The sequence below is a fragment of the Pseudopipra pipra genome, chromosome W (assembly GCF_036250125.1).
Source record: "Pseudopipra pipra isolate bDixPip1 chromosome W, bDixPip1.hap1, whole genome shotgun sequence".
In the NCBI taxonomy this organism is placed as follows: domain Eukaryota; kingdom Metazoa; phylum Chordata; class Aves; order Passeriformes; family Pipridae; genus Pseudopipra; species Pseudopipra pipra.
In genome coordinates, this window is record NC_087580.1 from 63,207,553 (window position 1) to 63,226,865 (window position 19,313).

The 19,313-nt window shown below is 39.1% G+C and overlaps 1 protein-coding gene across 1 annotated transcript in view; it reads left to right on the forward strand.

Annotated features, from left to right (window-relative positions):
* The window catches only part of LOC135405072 (F-BAR domain only protein 2-like), a 76,331-nt gene that overhangs the window by 9,771 nt on the left and 47,247 nt on the right, over positions 1-19,313 (forward strand). Inside the window, exons 3-4 of the mRNA XM_064639789.1 lie at positions 5,534-5,632; positions 7,022-7,118. Coding sequence (XP_064495859.1) covers positions 5,534-5,632; positions 7,022-7,118 — 196 coding nt within the window. The remainder of the gene's footprint in view (positions 1-5,533; positions 5,633-7,021; positions 7,119-19,313) is intronic.

Consider the following 19,313-nt stretch of genomic DNA (forward strand, 5'->3'; position numbering starts at 1 on the left):
GGCCCCCAGCGGTGGACACAATACTCAAGGTGGGGTCTCACGAGAGCAGAGTAGAGGGGCAGAATCACCTCCCTCAACCTGTTGGCCACACTGCTTTTGATGCAGCCCAGGAAGCGATTGGCTTTCTGGGCTGCGAGTGCACACTGCTGGCTCATGTCCAGCCTCTCAACCACAACAACCCCAAGTCCTTCTCGGCAGGGCTGCCCTCGACCATTCATCCCCTAGCCTGTACTGATATTGGCTGTTGCTCTGACCCAGGTGCAGCACCTTGTACTTGGCCTTGTTGAACCCAATGAGATTCCCATGGGCCCATTTCTTGTGCTTGTCCAGGTCCTTCTGGATGTTATCCCGCCATTCAGGTGTGTCAGCTGCACCACTCAGATTGGTGTCATCTGCAGACTTATTGAGGGTGCACTCGATCCCTTCATCTATGTCATTAATGAAGATATTAAATAACATCAGTCCCAATACGGACCCCTGAGGGACACCACTTGTCAATGATGTCCACTGGGACTATGAGCCGTTGACCACTACCCTCTGGATGCGACCATCCAACTGCTTTCTTATCCATCTAACAGTTCACCCATCAAATCCATCTCTCCAATTTAGAGAGAAGGATGTTGTGAGGGACAGTATCAAAAATCTTACAGAAGTCCAGATAAATGACATCTGTAGCCTTTCCCTTGTCCACTGATGTAGTCATGCTGTTGTAGAAGGCCACAGGTGGGTCAGGCAAGAGTTGTCCTTGGTGAAGCTGTACTGGCTGTCTTGAACCACCCCCTTGTCCTCCAAGTGCCTTTGCGTAACTTCTAGGAGGATCTGTTCAAGGATCTTACCAGGCACAGAGGTGAGGCTGACAGGTCAGTACTTCCCAGGGTCTTCCTTTCTACCCTTTTTTAATATGGGTACAATGTCTCCCCTTTTCCAGTCTCCATGGACGACTTCTGACTGCCATGACTTTTCAAATATCATGGAGAGTGGCTTGGCAACTACATCAGCCACTTCCCTCAGGACTCTGGGATGCATCTCATCGGGTCCCACAGACTTATGTACATTCAGAATCTTCAGGTGGTCATGAACCTGATCTTCACTTACAGTGGGAGGGACTTTGCTCAACCAGTCCCCATCCTTCTGTCCATCCACTCAAGAGGTGTGGGAAGAAAGGTTGCCATTGAAGACAGGCAAAAAAGTTGTTGAGTACCTCAGCCTTCTCCTCATCTGTTGTTACCAGTTTACCATCATTGTTAATGGAGGGGGTACTCCTTCTTTGACCTTCTTTTTCTGGTTGACATAGCTGTAGAAGCCCTTCCTTTGCCTCCCTTTCCAGGTTCAGTTCCAGCTTTGGATCCAATCTTGATGCCCCTGATTAACTCGCATATGTTGTTGACCATCAGATCCAGTATCTCATCCCCTCTGGTAGAGTTGTCTTATTACCTGGCTCAAGAAGTTATCCTCCATGCATTACAGGAGTCTCCTGAATTGCCTACAGCTCACCGCGCTACTTTCCCAGCAGATGTTGGGGTGGTTGAAGTCCCCCAGCAGGAAAAAAGCCTGTGAGCACAATGCCTCATGTATCTGGAGCAAGAAGGCTTTGTCAATAGGCTCCCTCCCCTTAGTCAGGTGGCCTGTAGTAGACACCAATCACAAGGTTCCCTTTGTTGCCTCAGTCTCTGACTCTGTGCTGGTTTAAAAGTAAACCAGTGGGAGAAATGAACACAATTCTAGAGAGATTATAAGTCAGAGTTACAATTTACTAAAAATAGATGCAATGATACAGAGAAAAACTGGGTTTAACCCACAAAAACAGATGTATCACCCATCCCCCTGTGACAAGAACAGAACAGTGTTTGTTGGCCCCTGTGCTGAGCACCATGTGGCCCCCCTGGGTGCAAAGTAAGAGGAAAGGAAAACCTGTTGGTCTGGGTGATGGTTGCAGTTCTGTTGAGGTAATGATCGCAATCTTGTCAAGAGTGGCAGTGGCAGTCCTGTTGGAGTTCATGTCCTCCTCTCGATCCAATGAGTGGTACCAGAAGTCCCAAAACTCACAGATTATATATGCTCAAATTCAGGTGGGAATGTCCAGTACCTCCCCCAGGGCAGGGAGTTTCACAATGGGTGATTTAACTCTGTGAGTCATTGGATATTTTTGGAGGCTTTGATGGTCTAGGTGGTTGCAGCTGCCTATTATGGCAGTCCAGTATGGCCCATTAGCAGAGATGACCCCTCAGGCTGGGTGTGAAGGTGCTAATTCCTCCCCAGAGGGGAGTTATCACAGCTGAGTCATTAGGTGTGCCCTGGGCAGCTGCTGCAAATGATCCATTATTAACAGTCCACCAGAAATGACATAGAGAGTGTAGAACACACAGTTTTGGTTATACCCACATAGTAATAAACTGGTCCTGGCCCCTGTAACTAGGACACTCTTACCCACAGGCTTTCCACCTGCTCGTGACTGTTCGTCAGAGCAACTCATCACACTCAATCCACCTCTTGATGTAGAGGGCAACCTCTCCACCTCTCCTTCCTCCCCTGTCTCTTCTGGACAGCCTGTAGCCATCCATCATCACACTCCAGTCATGGGATTTGTCCCAACGAGTTTCAGTAATGGCAACAAGGTCATATCTTTCTAACAGCACGTGGCTTCCAACTCCTCCTGTTTGTTGCTCATGTTGTGTGCATTGGTGCAAAGGCACCTCAGCTGGGCTGTCAGGTGTGTCGCCTTCCTAGAGGAACATACCTTAATTCCTTTGAGATATTTCCCCAGTGTTTCCCTGTTGGCTTCTGTTACCTCAGGAGTCCCTGACTTGTCTCCATAAGACTTCAAGTGTGCTCCAGTGTGGCCAGCACATCTCAGAGTCAGCGGCAGAGGACCCTCACTAGCAACCTGTCCCAATCAATCACACCCTAGATTATCTTAATTTACAGTACATTTCACTTAAAGTATACTAATTCTGAACACAAAATAAATGAGCAGTGTGAGCATTCTCAGCTGTTTCAGTGCAAAACCAGTTGGCTTAACTTAAATCTGTCTTAGACCATTCAGATAAAATTTTTCTGAGGATGCAAACACCTTGAATTTTTGGGGCTATATTCTAGGTAATCGCGTAGCAATGTCCTCATTGAACTGTCCTCTTTTCTTAAACTCCACCAATACTGTTATATAAATTTTACATATTTTTCCTTTTTTCCAACCTATTATATTACCTGCTATTATCAAAGTGACATAACTTGTGATATATTATTTTGAGAGGTTGAAATTAAAAACATGATCTTCTTAATATTAAATTGCAAGTTATGTGTTTTTTTCTGCAATAATCATGGAAGGATTTTTATGATTAAAGACATAGGAAAATATAATTCACTTTCTTGTTCAGATATTGGATTTGACAGAAATTCTTCATGCTGAAAGATTTTCTGAATAAAACTACAGTTGTATTGTACAATTGCTATGCACTTGTTAAGAAAACATCTCATTTGTCAGTTATTTCACCTTTTTAGAAGTTTTTTTATAATTACATAGCGCAGTCAGTTATTGGAATGAATCAAATAGCTGGAAGTGCTAAGTTATTCTTTAAAAGTCCTATCTTAACTAGAACTGAGTGCAGTTGACTGGATAACTTTGCTGTTGAGCAGTTTTTATATAAATAAAGTTCAAGAATGAGTAATAATTCTTCACATTTTAAAACTTAAAGGAAAATGTACATGTTTATAAAAAGGAATAATGCTTACTTACACGGTGTATGCTGAGTTGAATAGATAAAGATCCTGTTGATGTTTTTTCATTTTTATTGTAGCTTAAAATGCTAAGAATTGACTTGGATTTATTGGGTCAGTAACATTACAGATTAATTTCAGTATTTCTATTCAAAATGGACTGATCTTTCAAAAGTGAAAGTAAACAATTTGGTTAATGATTATAGCTGGTTGTATTATAGTACCTAGATAGCTTTAGTCTTTGATCAGACCCCTTTGTGTCATGTATTGTGCAAGACCAAGATGTCTTCTACTTCAAAGACTTAAAATCTTAAGTATAAAACAATAAACGGTAAATAAGGAAACACTTGAGAAGAGGGGGTTGCCATCCACTGACATAAGAGACCAAAAAATTTCAATCTCTGAATGGCTGGATGTTTTGATATACACTATAGAGAAGAGTTTAAAGGAGAATATTTTGCAGAGTTTTATGTGGAGCTCAAACCAAACACGAAGGAAGTGGCATTGACAAAATCTCAGAATTTGACTTTGAGTTTAGGTAAAAATTAGTTGTTGTGGTTTAACTCCAGCCAGCAACTAAGTACCATGCAGTTGCTCATTCACTCCTCCCGCCCCAGTGGGATGTGGAGGAGAAACGGAAAAAGGTAAAACCTGGGTTGACATAAGAACAGTTTAATAATTGAAAAAAGTAAAATATTCCATACCATATTATTATTATTGTTATATCTCTTTGGCCAGTTTGGGTCAGCTGTCCCAGCTGTGCTCCCTGATGGCTTCTTGTGCAGCTGCACTGCTCAGCAACAAACAAAACATCAGTGTGTTATCAGCATTATTCTCATACTGAATCCAAAACACAGCACTGTACCAGTTACTGAGAAGAAAATGAACTCTATCCCAGACAAAATCAGGACGGTAGTGAAAATCGGCTGGAAGATCGCATTGTGTACAGATGTTGACACCCTGATAGTGATTGAGAGCAGATATTATAGAGATGGACCATAGATAGCTTTGAAAGTAGAATAGGCTACAGAGGATGACCACTTGAGGAAAAAATGTTGGAACAAAGATTGTGGTGCTTCAAAGTTTGGACAGTTACAGAAGTAGGAAGATAACTAGGACAGAGCAGGAGTAAACATGGATTTCAAGATGATTATGTTTGACTGTTGGGAAAGATGACATTTTTAGGTCTGATCTTTAGCTAGGAAGGGGTTATTAGAGACATCGGAAATGGTTTTAAAATGGGTGTCAGGTGCAAGCCTGAGTAAGACTGAACAGGAGGGCAAATTCCAGACAAACTGCAAAACTTTTATACAATGAGTTTAAAGATCAAACAAATTAATTGCATTTAAAGAAGCAAAGGATATAGATTTAACTGAAGAAACATAAAGCATGTGAATATTGTGAGCAGGAAAAGAGGGCGATAAGGAGGAGTTGCAAAACAGATCCAGAAATTTCTGGGGTTAGATGAGAAACTGAAACTCTTCAGTTACGTAAAATAAGTTGTGTTGGTTTTATTTTTTTAAACATCCTTCAATCCTATTTTATTTTGATAGAAATAGGTCAGAGTTTAAAAAAATCGAAATAGGTGCAAGTTTAAAGAGTAACTAAAAAATTGGATAATGCTTCTAAAAGGTTATTATAAAGTACATTATTTCTTCATAACTGTGAATTCTACACCTTCCTTTCCTAAGCACTGTAATTACCACAATCAAAATCTGAAAAAAAATGTGTTTTTCTGTTTAGTATATTTCTTAAAATTTAAGGTTTAGCATTTCAAGAATTCTTTTCATTATGAATAATTGTTTGTATTGGTTTACAGAAATTTCAAGACATTGAAGAAACACACCTTCTTCATATGAAAGAGATTATAGAATCATTGTCAAATACCATAAAAGAAATTCATTTGCAAATAGGAGAGGTAATTTTTATATTATCATTTGTTTGGACCATGCTACATGTTTTTCTTAAATGAAACATTTCTTACTGTGTTTGTGGTAATCACAGGATCACATCTTTCAAATGATGGTAGATTTTAAAACTAGTATAAGGAGATAAACAAAAATGATCTACAGAATTCAAAAGACTTTCAAGCAGATATGGTTCTTTTTATCACAGATATCAAACATTATGTGAGTATTGAACTTGTTTATGAGATGTTTGAAGGAGATTTAAACATCTATTAAATTGCTGCTTTGGTCTTTTGTGATGTTTCTATATGTGTTTTCTCTTTTGTTATTCAAGCTTCTCTGAAATTTTTTATCCTCTAATTTTGTTCATTGTATTGCAATTCTTTTTATATCTAAATTCAACATAACCTGAATCTTTTATTGCTTCCTGGTGTATTTATAAGTTCAATATCACAAATTTTACAGAATAAGGCTGAATAATCATTACATTTTGTGTTAACAAAAAACCTATATTTTGACAATTTGGAATTCTGTTCCCTAGATATTAATTAGCACCTATTTCACACATTTCAGGATACTTGTGTTTTTCTTTGACTAAAACTTGAAATTATATCAGTCTGAAAACTTCCAAATTTTTTATATACTTTGGTTTTAATGAGCAAAAGACCTTCAGTAACAGTACCGAAAAAAGCTTTTATAATGTCTTTTCTCTAGATGCAAGTTGGTTTAATTAATAATCCTTATAAGTAGTCCTTAATTTATGTTCTGAAATGTAGTTTTATTTGTATATTCTTAATTTCAGTCACTGTTTTCCTCGGTTTTGAGGTTTTCTGCTAATGAATGGTGGTCGCAAAGGTCATGCTATTTATTTCTAAAGCATATACATACTGCCTTGTTGGAAAACCTTATTAACAACATGTGGTTGTTCATTTGTCAGACTAAAATACATTACAACAGTAATGTTTTTACTCAAGCAGGTGGGAATTGTGAGAACACGGGGGTAATAGTTTACACTCAGTGGCGCTGACTTAAGAGACTGCTTGTCTTCCTGACATTGTGGTGGGACGTTGCTGACAAATTCAGAAAATTATGGACTACAAAAGTGGTTTAGATAGAAGAAATGGAAGTAAATCTTAGACCCATCATCAAGCTGTATTCTTTCATTCCTCATTTGTATCTGTATCTTACACACATTTGCATCTTACACACTAAAGCAAAGAAGTGATTTCCTTGATAAAATACATGTAGATTTTTGGAAGCCCTGTAATATATTTTAGAGGCAAGTATTTTGAACCCTAACTCTAGAGAAAACCACTTTTTAAAGTTAATTACATTCTTTCAATTACTGGTTTTAAAATTCCTTTTGTGTCGTGTATTGTCTTTTTTTTTTTTTTTTGCAGGTGCATGAAGAGTTTATTGATAACATGACAAATTCTACGGTTAAGAGTTTAATACAGAAATTTGCTGAGTCAAAAGGAACTGGCAAGGAAAGACCTGGTAAGAGAGAAAAAATAAGTGTGTAGGAAATAATATAAAAAATGTAGATTTCCACTCCTAATAAAAGGTCAAAACCTATTTGTTAATGTTTTACAGTGGTAATGTACTTACAATTTCAAATTCTTAAAATTAATTAGCTTTGATATTAAATGATTAATGCAATTTTAACAACACAATTTCATAGAATCCTTAAAATGGCTTGAGTTGGAAGGGACCTTAAAGATCATTTAGTTCCCCCTCTCTCAACCTGCTGACCACACTGCTTTCAGTGCAGCAGCCCAGGACACAGTTGGTTTCTGGGCTGTGAGTGCACATTGCTGGACCATGTCAAGCTTTTCCTCAAGCAACACCCCCAAGTCCTTCTCCCCAGGACTGCTCTCAATCCACTCTCCATCCAGCCTGTACTTGTTCTTGGGATTGCACCCACCCAGGTGCAGGACCTTGCACTTGTCCTTGTCAAAATTCATGTAGATTGTTTGCCTTAATAAGCAGCAAATTCAATAGTACTTTCTGAAAGTACTGCTTGTTGGGTGTGGTGTATAAGATGTTGCTGGGCTGACATAAAAAGACAGTCTCACAGTACTGTGTATTTAACATTATAGGAAAAATATAAAGTTCATTTTAATATTTGGGCATGAGTACATGGTCATTAGGGGTGCGAGTATAGGAATTCAGCAGTACCGTTTTTCTTTGAGCAATGAGAGTTCTGGCTAGCATCTTTGCCTTCTAGTAAAGAAGCACAAAGTTTTCTTCAGAGCAAGGATGTACATGGCAGAGTAGATCTTGAGAATTTATATTAAATTGTTAAATATGGTTACTAGGTGTCATACAATGCCTCTGTAAGGTGTTTTTAATATAACATTGTTTCATATTGTCTGTGATCCACTAATGCTCATACAAGAGTGGGCTGAGTTAAGATTGTATGCGGAATAATTTTCAAATGTTTCTTGTATATTTTACAGTTTTTCAATAAAGAGTAAGAAAGAAAAATATGAATTTCAGGGATTCGAGTTCAGTTGATCTGAAGTCAGGGTAAAGACATATGAAAATTCAGTGTTCAGACTTCTTTGATTAGCTATTGCCGAGATGTCATGGCTAAGGATCTCCATGTTGCATCTAGGATCTTGACTCCCTGGGTTACAAAGACCCTTGCTAATGTATCCTAGAGTACTGTGCACTTCAGGTCATCCGCATTATTAGTGTGGGTTTTTTGCTAGACAACATGGTCATTATAAGAAAAATCACACTTTCTAATTTAGTGGCAGAAGTTATACACACTGTGTACTTATTTGCTGCTTTACAGAGTTCTTCAAATCCCAGTTGTATTTCATGGGGTCAAATAAAAATTTTTACTATAGTAAATTTAATTTCTTCAAATGTGCAACTATTTTAACAGCAAAATATTTTAAGGAAAGATTATATTTTTAGTGTGGAAATGTATGTACCTTGAATTTTCTTTTACGAAGTGAAATTATTGTATTGATATCAACTTTGTAAACCAGTCATGGTGCAGAGGAAAGCATAGACAAATTCAGCAGCAAATTCTGAAGTGTCAAAAATAGGAGACTAGAAATGGACTGCTGGTGATCTTAATGATTGTTACTGCTTCTGTTATATTGATTTTATTATTTAAAATCATATAGCTTTGACAATTACAAAGATTTGGAAGGCAAAGTGAGGTATCAGTCTTCTAAGAATGAAATGAAAATATCCAGTGTGAGAGGGAAAAATACTTTTCTGCTATTGAGAACTGTTCTGAATAGAAATGTCTTTAATTCATGCACAAATATTAGAAGTTTATCTGTGGTGTGAATTTACTAATGAGAGCAGAGAAGGAAATGGCTTTTCAGATAAATCTAAGTATTCAGCATATAAAAATGATACGGACTTAGTATACAGGACAAATGTACAAAGAATGTCTTACGGTTGTCACTGTTTCTTAAGATTCCAGTCTATTTGAAGGAAATACTTTAAAAATCCCCAGGGCTATATAGGCCTTGTCCCTTATGTGTTATTTGTGGGCTAGTATACTGAATTAGCTGGTGGGCTGCATTCTGAAATACTGAATTCTGAGATCAAAAAAACCTAAAAGGATAATGTATAACAAAGTATTTTACATTATTTCAGTATATTCTAGCTATAGTTATAGTACTTTATATCAATTTACTTACTTTTATTTATATCTGTAAAAATAAGAATGAATATGAATGGAAGTAATGAGGAAGGCTGGTTTATTTCATAGATTATAAATAATTTACAATAAAGGTTTCTATATATAGGCAATTACTTAAACTCTCATTTGCATATCTGCAATTTGTCTTTGTACAGTCCTATATACCAGATTATATGGGTCCCTCTGGTGGCTAATTTCTGTCCTGAAGTCTTAATATACAGAGGCTTTTCATGCTTAACAGACAGTGTTTTTCTAGTACAAATAACATTTCTTTCAAACAATAATTCTTTGCGTATTTAACTTGATTTCATAGAATCACAGAATTGTTAAGGTTAGAAAAGACCTCTAAGATCATAAAGGCTAACTGGCAACCCAGCACCATCACCATGTTCACCACTAAACCGTGTCCTCAAATGCCATATCCACATGTTTTTGGGACACTTCCAGGGATGGTGACTCTATCACTTCCCTGGCCAGTCTGTTTCAATGCCTGACAACCCTTTCCATGAAGAAATTTTAACTAATATCGAATCTAAACCTCCCTTGGTGAAACTTGAGGCCGTTTCCTCTCATCCTGTCACTTGTTACCTAGGGGAGGAGGCTGATCCCCACCTGGCTACAACCTCCTTTCAGGTAGTTGTAGAGGGGGATAAGGTTACCCCTCAACCTCCTTTTCTCCAGGCTAAACAGTCCCCCAAACTCCCTCAGCCGCTCCTCATCAGAATTGTGCTCCAGACCCTTCACCAGCTCTGTTACCTTCTCTGGACATGCTTCAGCACCTCAATGTCTTTCTTGTAGTGAGTGTAGTGAGGAGCCCAAAACTGAACTCAGGATTCGAGGTGCGGCCTTACCAGTGCCCAGCACAGGGGGACAATCATTTCCTTGGTCCTGCTGACCATGCTATTGGCAGGATGCCATTGTCCTTCTTGGCCACCTGGGCACACTGCTGGCTCATGTTCAGCTGGTGTCAACCAGCACCCTCAGGTCCTTTTCTGCTGAGCAGCTTTCCAGCTGCTCTTCCCCAAGCCTGTAGCGCTGCATGGGGTTGTTGTGACCCAAGTGCAGGACCCATTAATGAAGATAATCAACAGGGCTGGCCCCAATACTGAGCCATGGGGAACACTACTCGTGATCGGCCACCAGCTGGATGAAACCCCACTCACCACCACTCTCTGGGCCTGGCCATCTGGGCCCAGAGAGTGTTTTTAAGCCAGTTGAGAGTACACCCATCCACAACACAAGCAGACAATTTCTCCAGGAGACTGCTGTGGGAAATGGTGTCAAAGGCTTTACTGAAGTCCAGGTAGACAACATCCACAGCCTTTCCCTCATCCACTAGGTGGGTCACCTTGTCATAGAAAGAGATCGGGTTGGTCAAGCAGGACCTGCCTTTTATAAACCCATGCTTGCTGGGCCTCATCCCATGGTTGTTCTGCACATACTGTGTGATGGCACTCCAGATGATCAGCTCCATGATCTTCCCCAGCACCGAGGTCAGGGTGACAGGCCTGTACTTCCTTGGATCCTCCTTCCAAACCTTCTTATAGATAAACATCACATTTGCCAATTTCCAGTCACCTGGGACCTCCCTGGTTGACCAGGACTGAATGATTGACTAAATGATTGAAAGTGTCTTGGTGAGCTCTTCTGCCAGCTCCCTCAGTACCCTTGAGTGGATCCCATCTGGCTTCATGGCCTTGTGGGTGTCTAAGTGGCATAGCAGGTCACTGACCATTCCCTCCTGGATTATGGGGGCTTCATTTTGCTCCCTCCCTATGTCTTCCAGCTCAGGGGTCTGGGTACCTTGAGGACAACTGGTCTTGCTATTTAAGACTGAGGCAAAGAAGGCATTAAGTACCTCAGCCTTTTCCTCATCTTTTGTTACTGTGTTTCCCCCCCCACAACAAAGGATGGAGATTCTCCTTGGGTCTCCTTTTGTTTCTGATGCATTTGTAGAAACGCTTTTTGTTGTCTTTTACAGTAGTGGCCAGATTAAATTTTAGCTGGGCTTTTGCACTTCTAATGTTCTCCCTTCATGACCTCACAACATCCTTGTAGTCCTCCTAAGTTGCCTGCCTCTTTTTCCAGAGGTGATAAACTCTCTTTTTTCTCCCTGAGTTCCAGCCAAAGCTCTCTGTTCAGCCAGGCCGGTCTTCTTCCCCACCGGCTCATCTCTCAGCACATGGGGACTGTCTGTTCCTGTATCTTTAAGATGTCCCTCTTAAAGCATGTCCAGCCTTCCTGGACTCCTTTGCCCTTCAAGACTGCTGCCCAAGGGGCTGTCTCAACCAGTCTCCTAAATAGGCCAAAGTCCGCCCTCCAGAAATCCAAAGGAGCAGTTCTGCTGACACCCCTCCTTACTTCTCTCAGAATTGAAGACTATCATTTAATGATCTCTGTGTCCAAGACTGCCTTCAACCATCACATCACCCACCAGTCCTTTGTTCACAAACAGCAGGTCCAGCAGGGCACCTTCCCTGTTTGGCTCACTCACCATCTGTGTCAGGAAGTTCTCTTCCACTCACTCCTGGAACCTCCTGGAGTGTTTACTCTCTGCTGTGTTGTATTTCCAGCTGACATCTAGTAAGTTGAAGGCCCCCACGAGAACAAGGGCCAGCTGTTGTGAGACTTCTCCCAGCTGATTATACAATATTCCATCTGCCTCCTCATTCTGGTTGGGTGGTCTGTAACAGACTCCCACCAGGATATCTGCATTATTGGCCTTCCCCCTGATTCTTACCCATAAACACTTGACCCTTTCATCACCACCAGCAGGCTCTAGACAATCGAAGCACTCCCTAACATACAGGGCTACCCCACCGCCTCTCCTTCCTTGCCTATCCCTTCTGAAGAGTTTATAGCCATCCATTGCAGCCTTCCAGTTGTGTGATTCATCCCATCATGTTTCTGTCATTGCAACTATATCATAGTTTTTCAGCTACACCATGGCTTCCATCTCCTTCTGTTTGCTGCCCATGCTGTGTGCTTTGTCATAGATGCACTTCAGTTGGGCTAATGCCCTCTTTACAAAGGCTTTTTTTCACTGCAACCTAAATAACTTATCTAGTCAGTTTTATGACCCAATTCTTACAGAATTTACTTTAAATAGTTTTTTTAATGTTTTGTATTGCTGTGGTTCAACCCCAGCCAGCAACTCAGCCCCACACAACCCCTCGCTCACTCCCCCACCAGTGGAACTGGGAGAGAATCGGAAGGGTAAAAGTGAGAAAACACATGGGTTGAGATAAAGACAATTTCATAGGGAAAACTAAAGCTGTGCACACAAGCAAAGCAAAACAAGGAATTAATTCACTCCTTCCCATGGGCAGGCAGATGTTCAGCCATCTCCAGGGAAGCAGGGCTCGATCACACCTAATGGTCACTTGGGAAGACAAATGCCATCACTCCGAATGTTCCCCCTTCCTCCTTCTTCCCCCACCTTTATATACTGAGCATCACATTATATGGTCTGGAATATCCCTTTGATTGGTTGGAGTCAGCTGTCCCAGCTGTGTCCCCTCCAGTCTTTTCTGAACCCCCAGCCTCCTTGCTGGAGGGATGGTATGAAAAGCAGAAAAGGCCTTGGCTCTGTGCAAGCTCTGCTCAGCAATAACAAAAACATCTCAATTTTATCAACACTGTTTTCAGACAAATCAAAAATGTAGCAGAAAATGTCTGCTTTTCTTTCATTCCAAGTATATGTTAAATTAATAGTGGAGATAATGTGTATTCGAGTTTATTTACACATCAGTGACTTCTAGCTTTATTTATCTAACCTAATAATGCTCACCAAAAAAATTTGGTTACTTCCAGTATGAAAAGTTGATGCTGCATGAAGTAGAAACCGCTAGGAAGTATGAGCTCATGTTCTTCTAAGATCTTATGTCTGAAATTGGCAGGATAATATATAATATGTTTAAAGATACTTGTGAATATCTATATAGCTGTAGTTGGTCATGAATGATTTTCCATTTTAAGCTACTGAATTTCTGTGCCCTTATCTCATATGTGGGGAACTGTGTGTGTGTTTGTCCCTGCATTAGTTTTTGCCCACTACACAGTTTACCCAGAAGGTATCTTTGAAGGCCAACTGAGAAGACTCAGCTGTACTGCATTTAAAAACAAAAACATGAACAAAAGCCAAATTTAGATTATTTATTTTTATCATTTTGTTCTTATGTCATTGTTAGTGGTTGTTGGTAATTTATAAGTTGTTCCTCTTATTTTGACATTTTTCTTAAAAAATTAATAAAGACGAAAACAGAATTTTTTATTGTAGTACAGATAACAGTGGGAAAGCCAAAATTCTTGCTGTCTCCTTAATCCTCCAATAAAACAGCAGATGGCAATTATTACATATGTTATGCCATTACTCAGTGTGAGAGGGGTACTGGGTCATCTTTTAACTATAGTAAATATTTCTTAATTGATTTTCTGCTGGCTCGATCTATTATTCACATTTGGAATTGGCCAGATTGTGATTTACAATGCAATCCTGCCTTCTTGACCACACAAGTAGGCAGAGAAAATCTGGCAAAGAGGAATAGTCACAAGTTGTCTTCTAAGTGTACCAGTAAAAGCATGTAGAATTTGGGTTGTAAAAAACACAAACCCATAAAAATATTTCTTGTTTCATTTAGTTAACCATCCAATGAACTTTATGGAGGGGCTAGAAGTAGTTTGGATTTGTTAAAACATTGTAAAATTAGTGCCTGCAATTGTTTGGATTAAATAACAATGGAAGTAGTTGACAATGCTTATTGTCCATGATTGCTCTTGATCAGCTGTTACTGGCTCTTGCACATATAGTAAAGCATTTGACTTTTGTCCCCTTTGTCCATTTAGGTATTAAGAATAATAGTATGTCCTTTTAATCAAATGTTGCTTCCACAGTTAACAAGATTCAGAAAAGGGAAGTTATATTGCCTCTAATCCTTTTTCTCCCTCCACCAGACAGAAATTGGCAATTACATCAGTAACTGATCAGTAATGATGGTTAAAAAAAAGTTTGGTCTGTTGCTTTTTTGGAGTTGCTGAAACCTATTTTGCTTTATTTGCCCATGCAGAAAAAATTGTCACAAGGCTCCTGGTAACTCCAGTCATGAGAAAGTTTAGGGTCATGGATGTCAAATGGAGACATTAGTTCAGGGTTATTTTTTTTTATAATTTTTAAATTCTTCTTTCTGGGAAGGTTATTGAGTAATCTAGAATTGAGAAATTTGTCAGTGACTTAGCACAGCTATAGTGTCAAGATCTTCACTGCCTCACAAGGTAGTGCATATCAGAAAAATAAATCCTGGCATCCTTGTAAACATAGGAGCTCTGTTTCTGGAGTGCTAACACAGTTTATATTTTGAAGTATTAAAAAATAATGGTTTATTTGGGTATGGTGTTCCTGCTGAAAGCAATGTGAAGTTTTCACAGGATGCAAAACTGTTGATAAATCATTACGTTTACTATTTGGATGGCAATCAAACCAGTTTAATCTGAATTATTGCTGCCAACAATATTTCAACCCGCATTGCCTGTTAACAGAACCATAAAGCATCAGTGCTTCAAGTTAGTAAACATTTAAAAAAACAAATTGTACCTATACTTTAATTACTTCTGATTTAGTGTACTCAACTGAACTATTGTTCATTTGATTTGAATAACATTTTATATGGCTGGCTCGTGGGGGGGGGGTTACTGCAAAGTTCAGTATGAATTTGACATGCTATGAGGTCTTTTCTAATTGCTTACCTGGCATTTTTTCCTAAATGCTTATGGAGCACTGCTAATGTGTTTTTCGTTTTGTTTCCCCAAAGTGAATGCAAGAGCATTGTAGTGAACTGCACCACGACTAGGAAGCTAGTGCAAAGTAACTAGCATACTGTAAATGCACAGTCGTGCTCACTCATTAATATTCCTATTTAACTTAGTGTGTTGTGTTAAACCACATCTATCTAATGAAGCAATGTACAAGATGAACAAGATAAAGTAGATGAAAAAGGGTTTAAGAATAACTGCATTCCTCTTAAGAAATTTTGGAAACAAGTTAGTCTTTTCCCAGAGATTGAGAGGCAAAGCAAGGGCCATGTAATATTGATGCTTTGATTAAAGCTACTACCTTTAACAATAAACTACTTTGAGAGAAAGACTTGACAGTGCTGCATGTGGCATTTCCTTTTTCCATGGGTTTGTTTGATAACATAGTAGTTTATAGAGTTTATAAAAATGCTTTTCTAGTAAGCTAAATGGTAACAAAGTAGATTACAATAAACACTAAAAATGGTTAATACTAATTTTTAACAGTTCTGCATGACATCATTGAGCTCCTTTTCCACAAGGAAGTACTACAGCAAGTAGTTTTTTTATGTTTCTATAAATTATTTTCTTCATATTTTATGTAAATATTATGAATATTTTAATGTGGTCAACACTTGTTATATGTATAAATAGCCAGAAGTGTTTCAGTTCTGTAAGTCTGTCCCCACACATGATTTTACACAGAAGGTTGACTGAGGAATGAGTTTAGTTTATTGATGCTGACAGTACCGAAGGGATTCATAAAAGTATTCTTTGTAAGGAAGACAGTCCAATGCTATATTTCAAAAGCTAATGGGAGAAATTAAGTGTGAATATCTTTAAGGATTTCTATAGAAAGCTGGGCTTAAGGCAATTTTTTTTTTTCATATTTAAGGGTGCTGGGAGGACAGTGATTCCTGTCCTCCCTATTAGTTCTACTTTACTGTTTATGTCAAGATATCTGTGAGAAAACTACCTGTATATTAGAAAGCTATATACAGCGCTGACCTCATGTATTAAAGATGTGACCCAAATAAACATCAGTAATTTATGACAAAGGAATCAGTGGGTAAGGATATATTTCCAATTTGGGAATGTTCTTTTTCCATTAGCAGCCAGAATAGGTACATTTTTATTTTCCCCTTATTATCAGCAGGGGTTGTTCAGCAATTTTTAGAGAAAAATTCCTTTAAATATAGTGCCCTTTCCTATGTAAGGGTTTTTTTGTGTGATTGATTTGTAAGGCATAAGATGTAAAAATATAATTTAAGCCTTATTTTTTGGGTAAACGTTTGCTTTTATTTATAACAAAAATTTGCTTAAATACTTGAAAAAATCCCTTTTCCCTTTTAGTAAAGATGAAAATTCATTAAAATAAAAAATTATCTCTAAAAGAAGTTGGTTTTGATTTCTTTTGATAAAATATATATGTCCATACTTTTACTGAGTTATTTTCATGACAATGGCTTATGATTTTTAATACATGTAACTTCTTAAGTTACACTTCTTTGTGAGATATTCTCTACTGAACAAGTTGTCAGAATGTAATTGGTTTCAGACATGGAGTTACATAACTTAGAAGAGTGTACTTGACAAACAGAAAATTCATTTTTATAGTAAGTTTATTGACTAGATCAGCTTCAAATTAGATGATTGTGAACTTCTTGTTAGAGGTGCAACTATTGACCTTTGGCCTCTTGCATTTTATTTTGTGGTTATGGATTTTATGACTGCACTGGATTGGTCTGGATTTAATTTTCTTCATAGTAGCTCATATGGGACTGTGTTTTAGATTTTTCACCATAACAGTGTTGGATAACACAATGTTTTAGCTATCACTGAGCAATGCTTATGCAGCATCAAGGCCTTTTCTCTTTCCCACCAGAGAGTATGCTTGGGGTGAGAAAAGACTGGAAGGGGATGCAGCTGGGACAGCTGATCCCAACTGACCAAAGGGATATTCTACACCATATGGCATCAAGCTCAGCAACAAAACTGCAGGGAGGAGAGAGTTTTTTCAACACAGCTATTGTTCAGGGCCTGACTGCATATCAGTCTGCTTGTGGGAGGTGGTGACAACTGTGTTAGCGTGACTTGGGATTTTTTTATTTGTTAAGGTGTTGGTTCTGTTCCCCTTCATCTATTAAACATTCATCTCACTCATTGCCCTTTCTGAGTTTTGTTCTTCCAATTCTCTCCGCCATCCTGCTGGGGCAAAGTGAGCAAGCAGTTGGGTCAGGGTTTACCTGCCAGCTGGGGCCAGCTCATCACAGTCAGAAATTTCCTAGCAATTGTTTAAGAAAACTGCAAGTGCTTTCTCTTCTTAGATCACTTTAGTAGGGGTCACAGAGAGTCTGCATCTGCTCTTCTGGAAAAACACTACTCCTGTCTCAATACTGGCACCACAAAGCCTCATAAAGCTCTACGAATCCAAAATAAATGAGAACCCTGTCACTGATCAGCATCATGAGATGCTACTTAGCTGTCTATCTGTCTGTCTGCTTCTGTCAGAAGCAAAGTGAGATAAGGAAAACAGAGGTGCCGTGGAATATTTCAGAATAGACAGATAATTTTCTCTTTTCACCAAAAGTGTCTTAGGTGTTTTGAATCTACTGCCATTAAAGTCATGTTACCTAAAATCTGGTACTGCCTGAAAATCTTGAGATTTTCAGTCTTCTATAATTGACTACAGCATACGTTATAAAACTGTGTCATTAACTGCAGAAAATGCCACATAAATGTAGTGCTCTTTGAATTACAAAAAAAATCACCTCCCACATTGGCATGTGACAAATTAAGAAAAAAATTTCTGGCAACCCATATAACTCATGAGCAGTGGCCATTATGCTTTCCACCTTTCCTTTTAAGCACTATAGTTAGAAAACTGATTCTGATTTTCATTAACCAGCAGTTTACAAAGAACTGTTCTAGAACTGTTCGGTTAACTCAATGTGTTTGCTCTCTTTTTTCTTCTAGGACTCAGAGTGCAAACCTAAGAATACATTGCTTTTTTCTCATGTGGTTTTTTTTTTCTTTCATTGATTATAGCCTGTTACAGATATACTCTTCTCTTAATTTTCCTTAGCTTGTGCACTTTTTTCATTATTATCCACTTTCTTTATGTTTTTCTTTTCCCATTATTCTTTTGCTTTCTTTCCAATCTGCATTTGGAAATGATAAAATAAAAACAAAAATAAAGGTTATGTAAGACAGAAAAAAACCTGAATAATCAATTTTGAATTAAAAAATATATGTTAGATATATTTTTATATATAAGACTAAGAAATACACCTCTCCTATTAAAAAAAAAAAATTTCAAATGTAAAATATTGATTTTTTTAATCATGATCAAGACATCAGGAAAGCATATATATGCTTTTGTAGAGCTGTTAGCCCTTGCTAAAAGAGAAGGTGGAATAATTCACAACAGACAAAGAAGTACTTTAATGAGAAGAGAAAAACAGAAACAGTCAAATCTCCTTTCCCTTTTTCCTTAATTAATGACACTGTATAAGATTTGCAACAAACGTGTCAGGATGGAAAGCAGTCCGCAGAAGTCAATGAAAGACATTGTCTATAATCTCATAATAACCACAGAGTCGGTAGGAATATATAAATATGTTATAGACGAGGCCTCTTCTCCATCCCGGGGGGGGGGCGGGGTCTGTAGGTGGGCTGCATGCTGAGGTTTTAGCTCCTGGGTCCCTTCCCTGTCCCGGGGGGGGTGCGGGGTCTGTAGGTGGGCTACATGCAGAGGCTTAGCTCCTGGGACAGACGGGGTCTCTTCTCTGTCCCGGGGGGAGGGGGGGGTCTGTAGGTCCCTCCCAGTTTAATCCCAAGGTGCAGTCGCAGCAGGGGAGGGGAGAGAGAAGGTGGGGGAGCATTGCCAGCAGTTACTGCACACCCATGGAGGAGGAGAGAGCAGCTTCGGAGCACACAGAGGTTTGCCGTTTCAGGTTTGAGGGGGAAGGTGGAGGGGGGTACAGCGGAAGGGGGTGGGAAAGAGAGGGGACGAGCATTGAGCAGGCCATGGGGGTCTTCTGATTGACGGGAGGGAGAGCAGGGCACTCCTGTATGAAGTATCACAGGTGTGCAGTGCACCTGCAGATACATGGTAATACAGTGGAGGAAGGTTTTGGTCAAGGAGAATAGTGGGGTTCCTCTAGAGTGATTGGGGTCCCAGCCAAGCTGGAGCCTCGATAAGCACTACAGCCTTGGATGTGTACAAGGGCCAG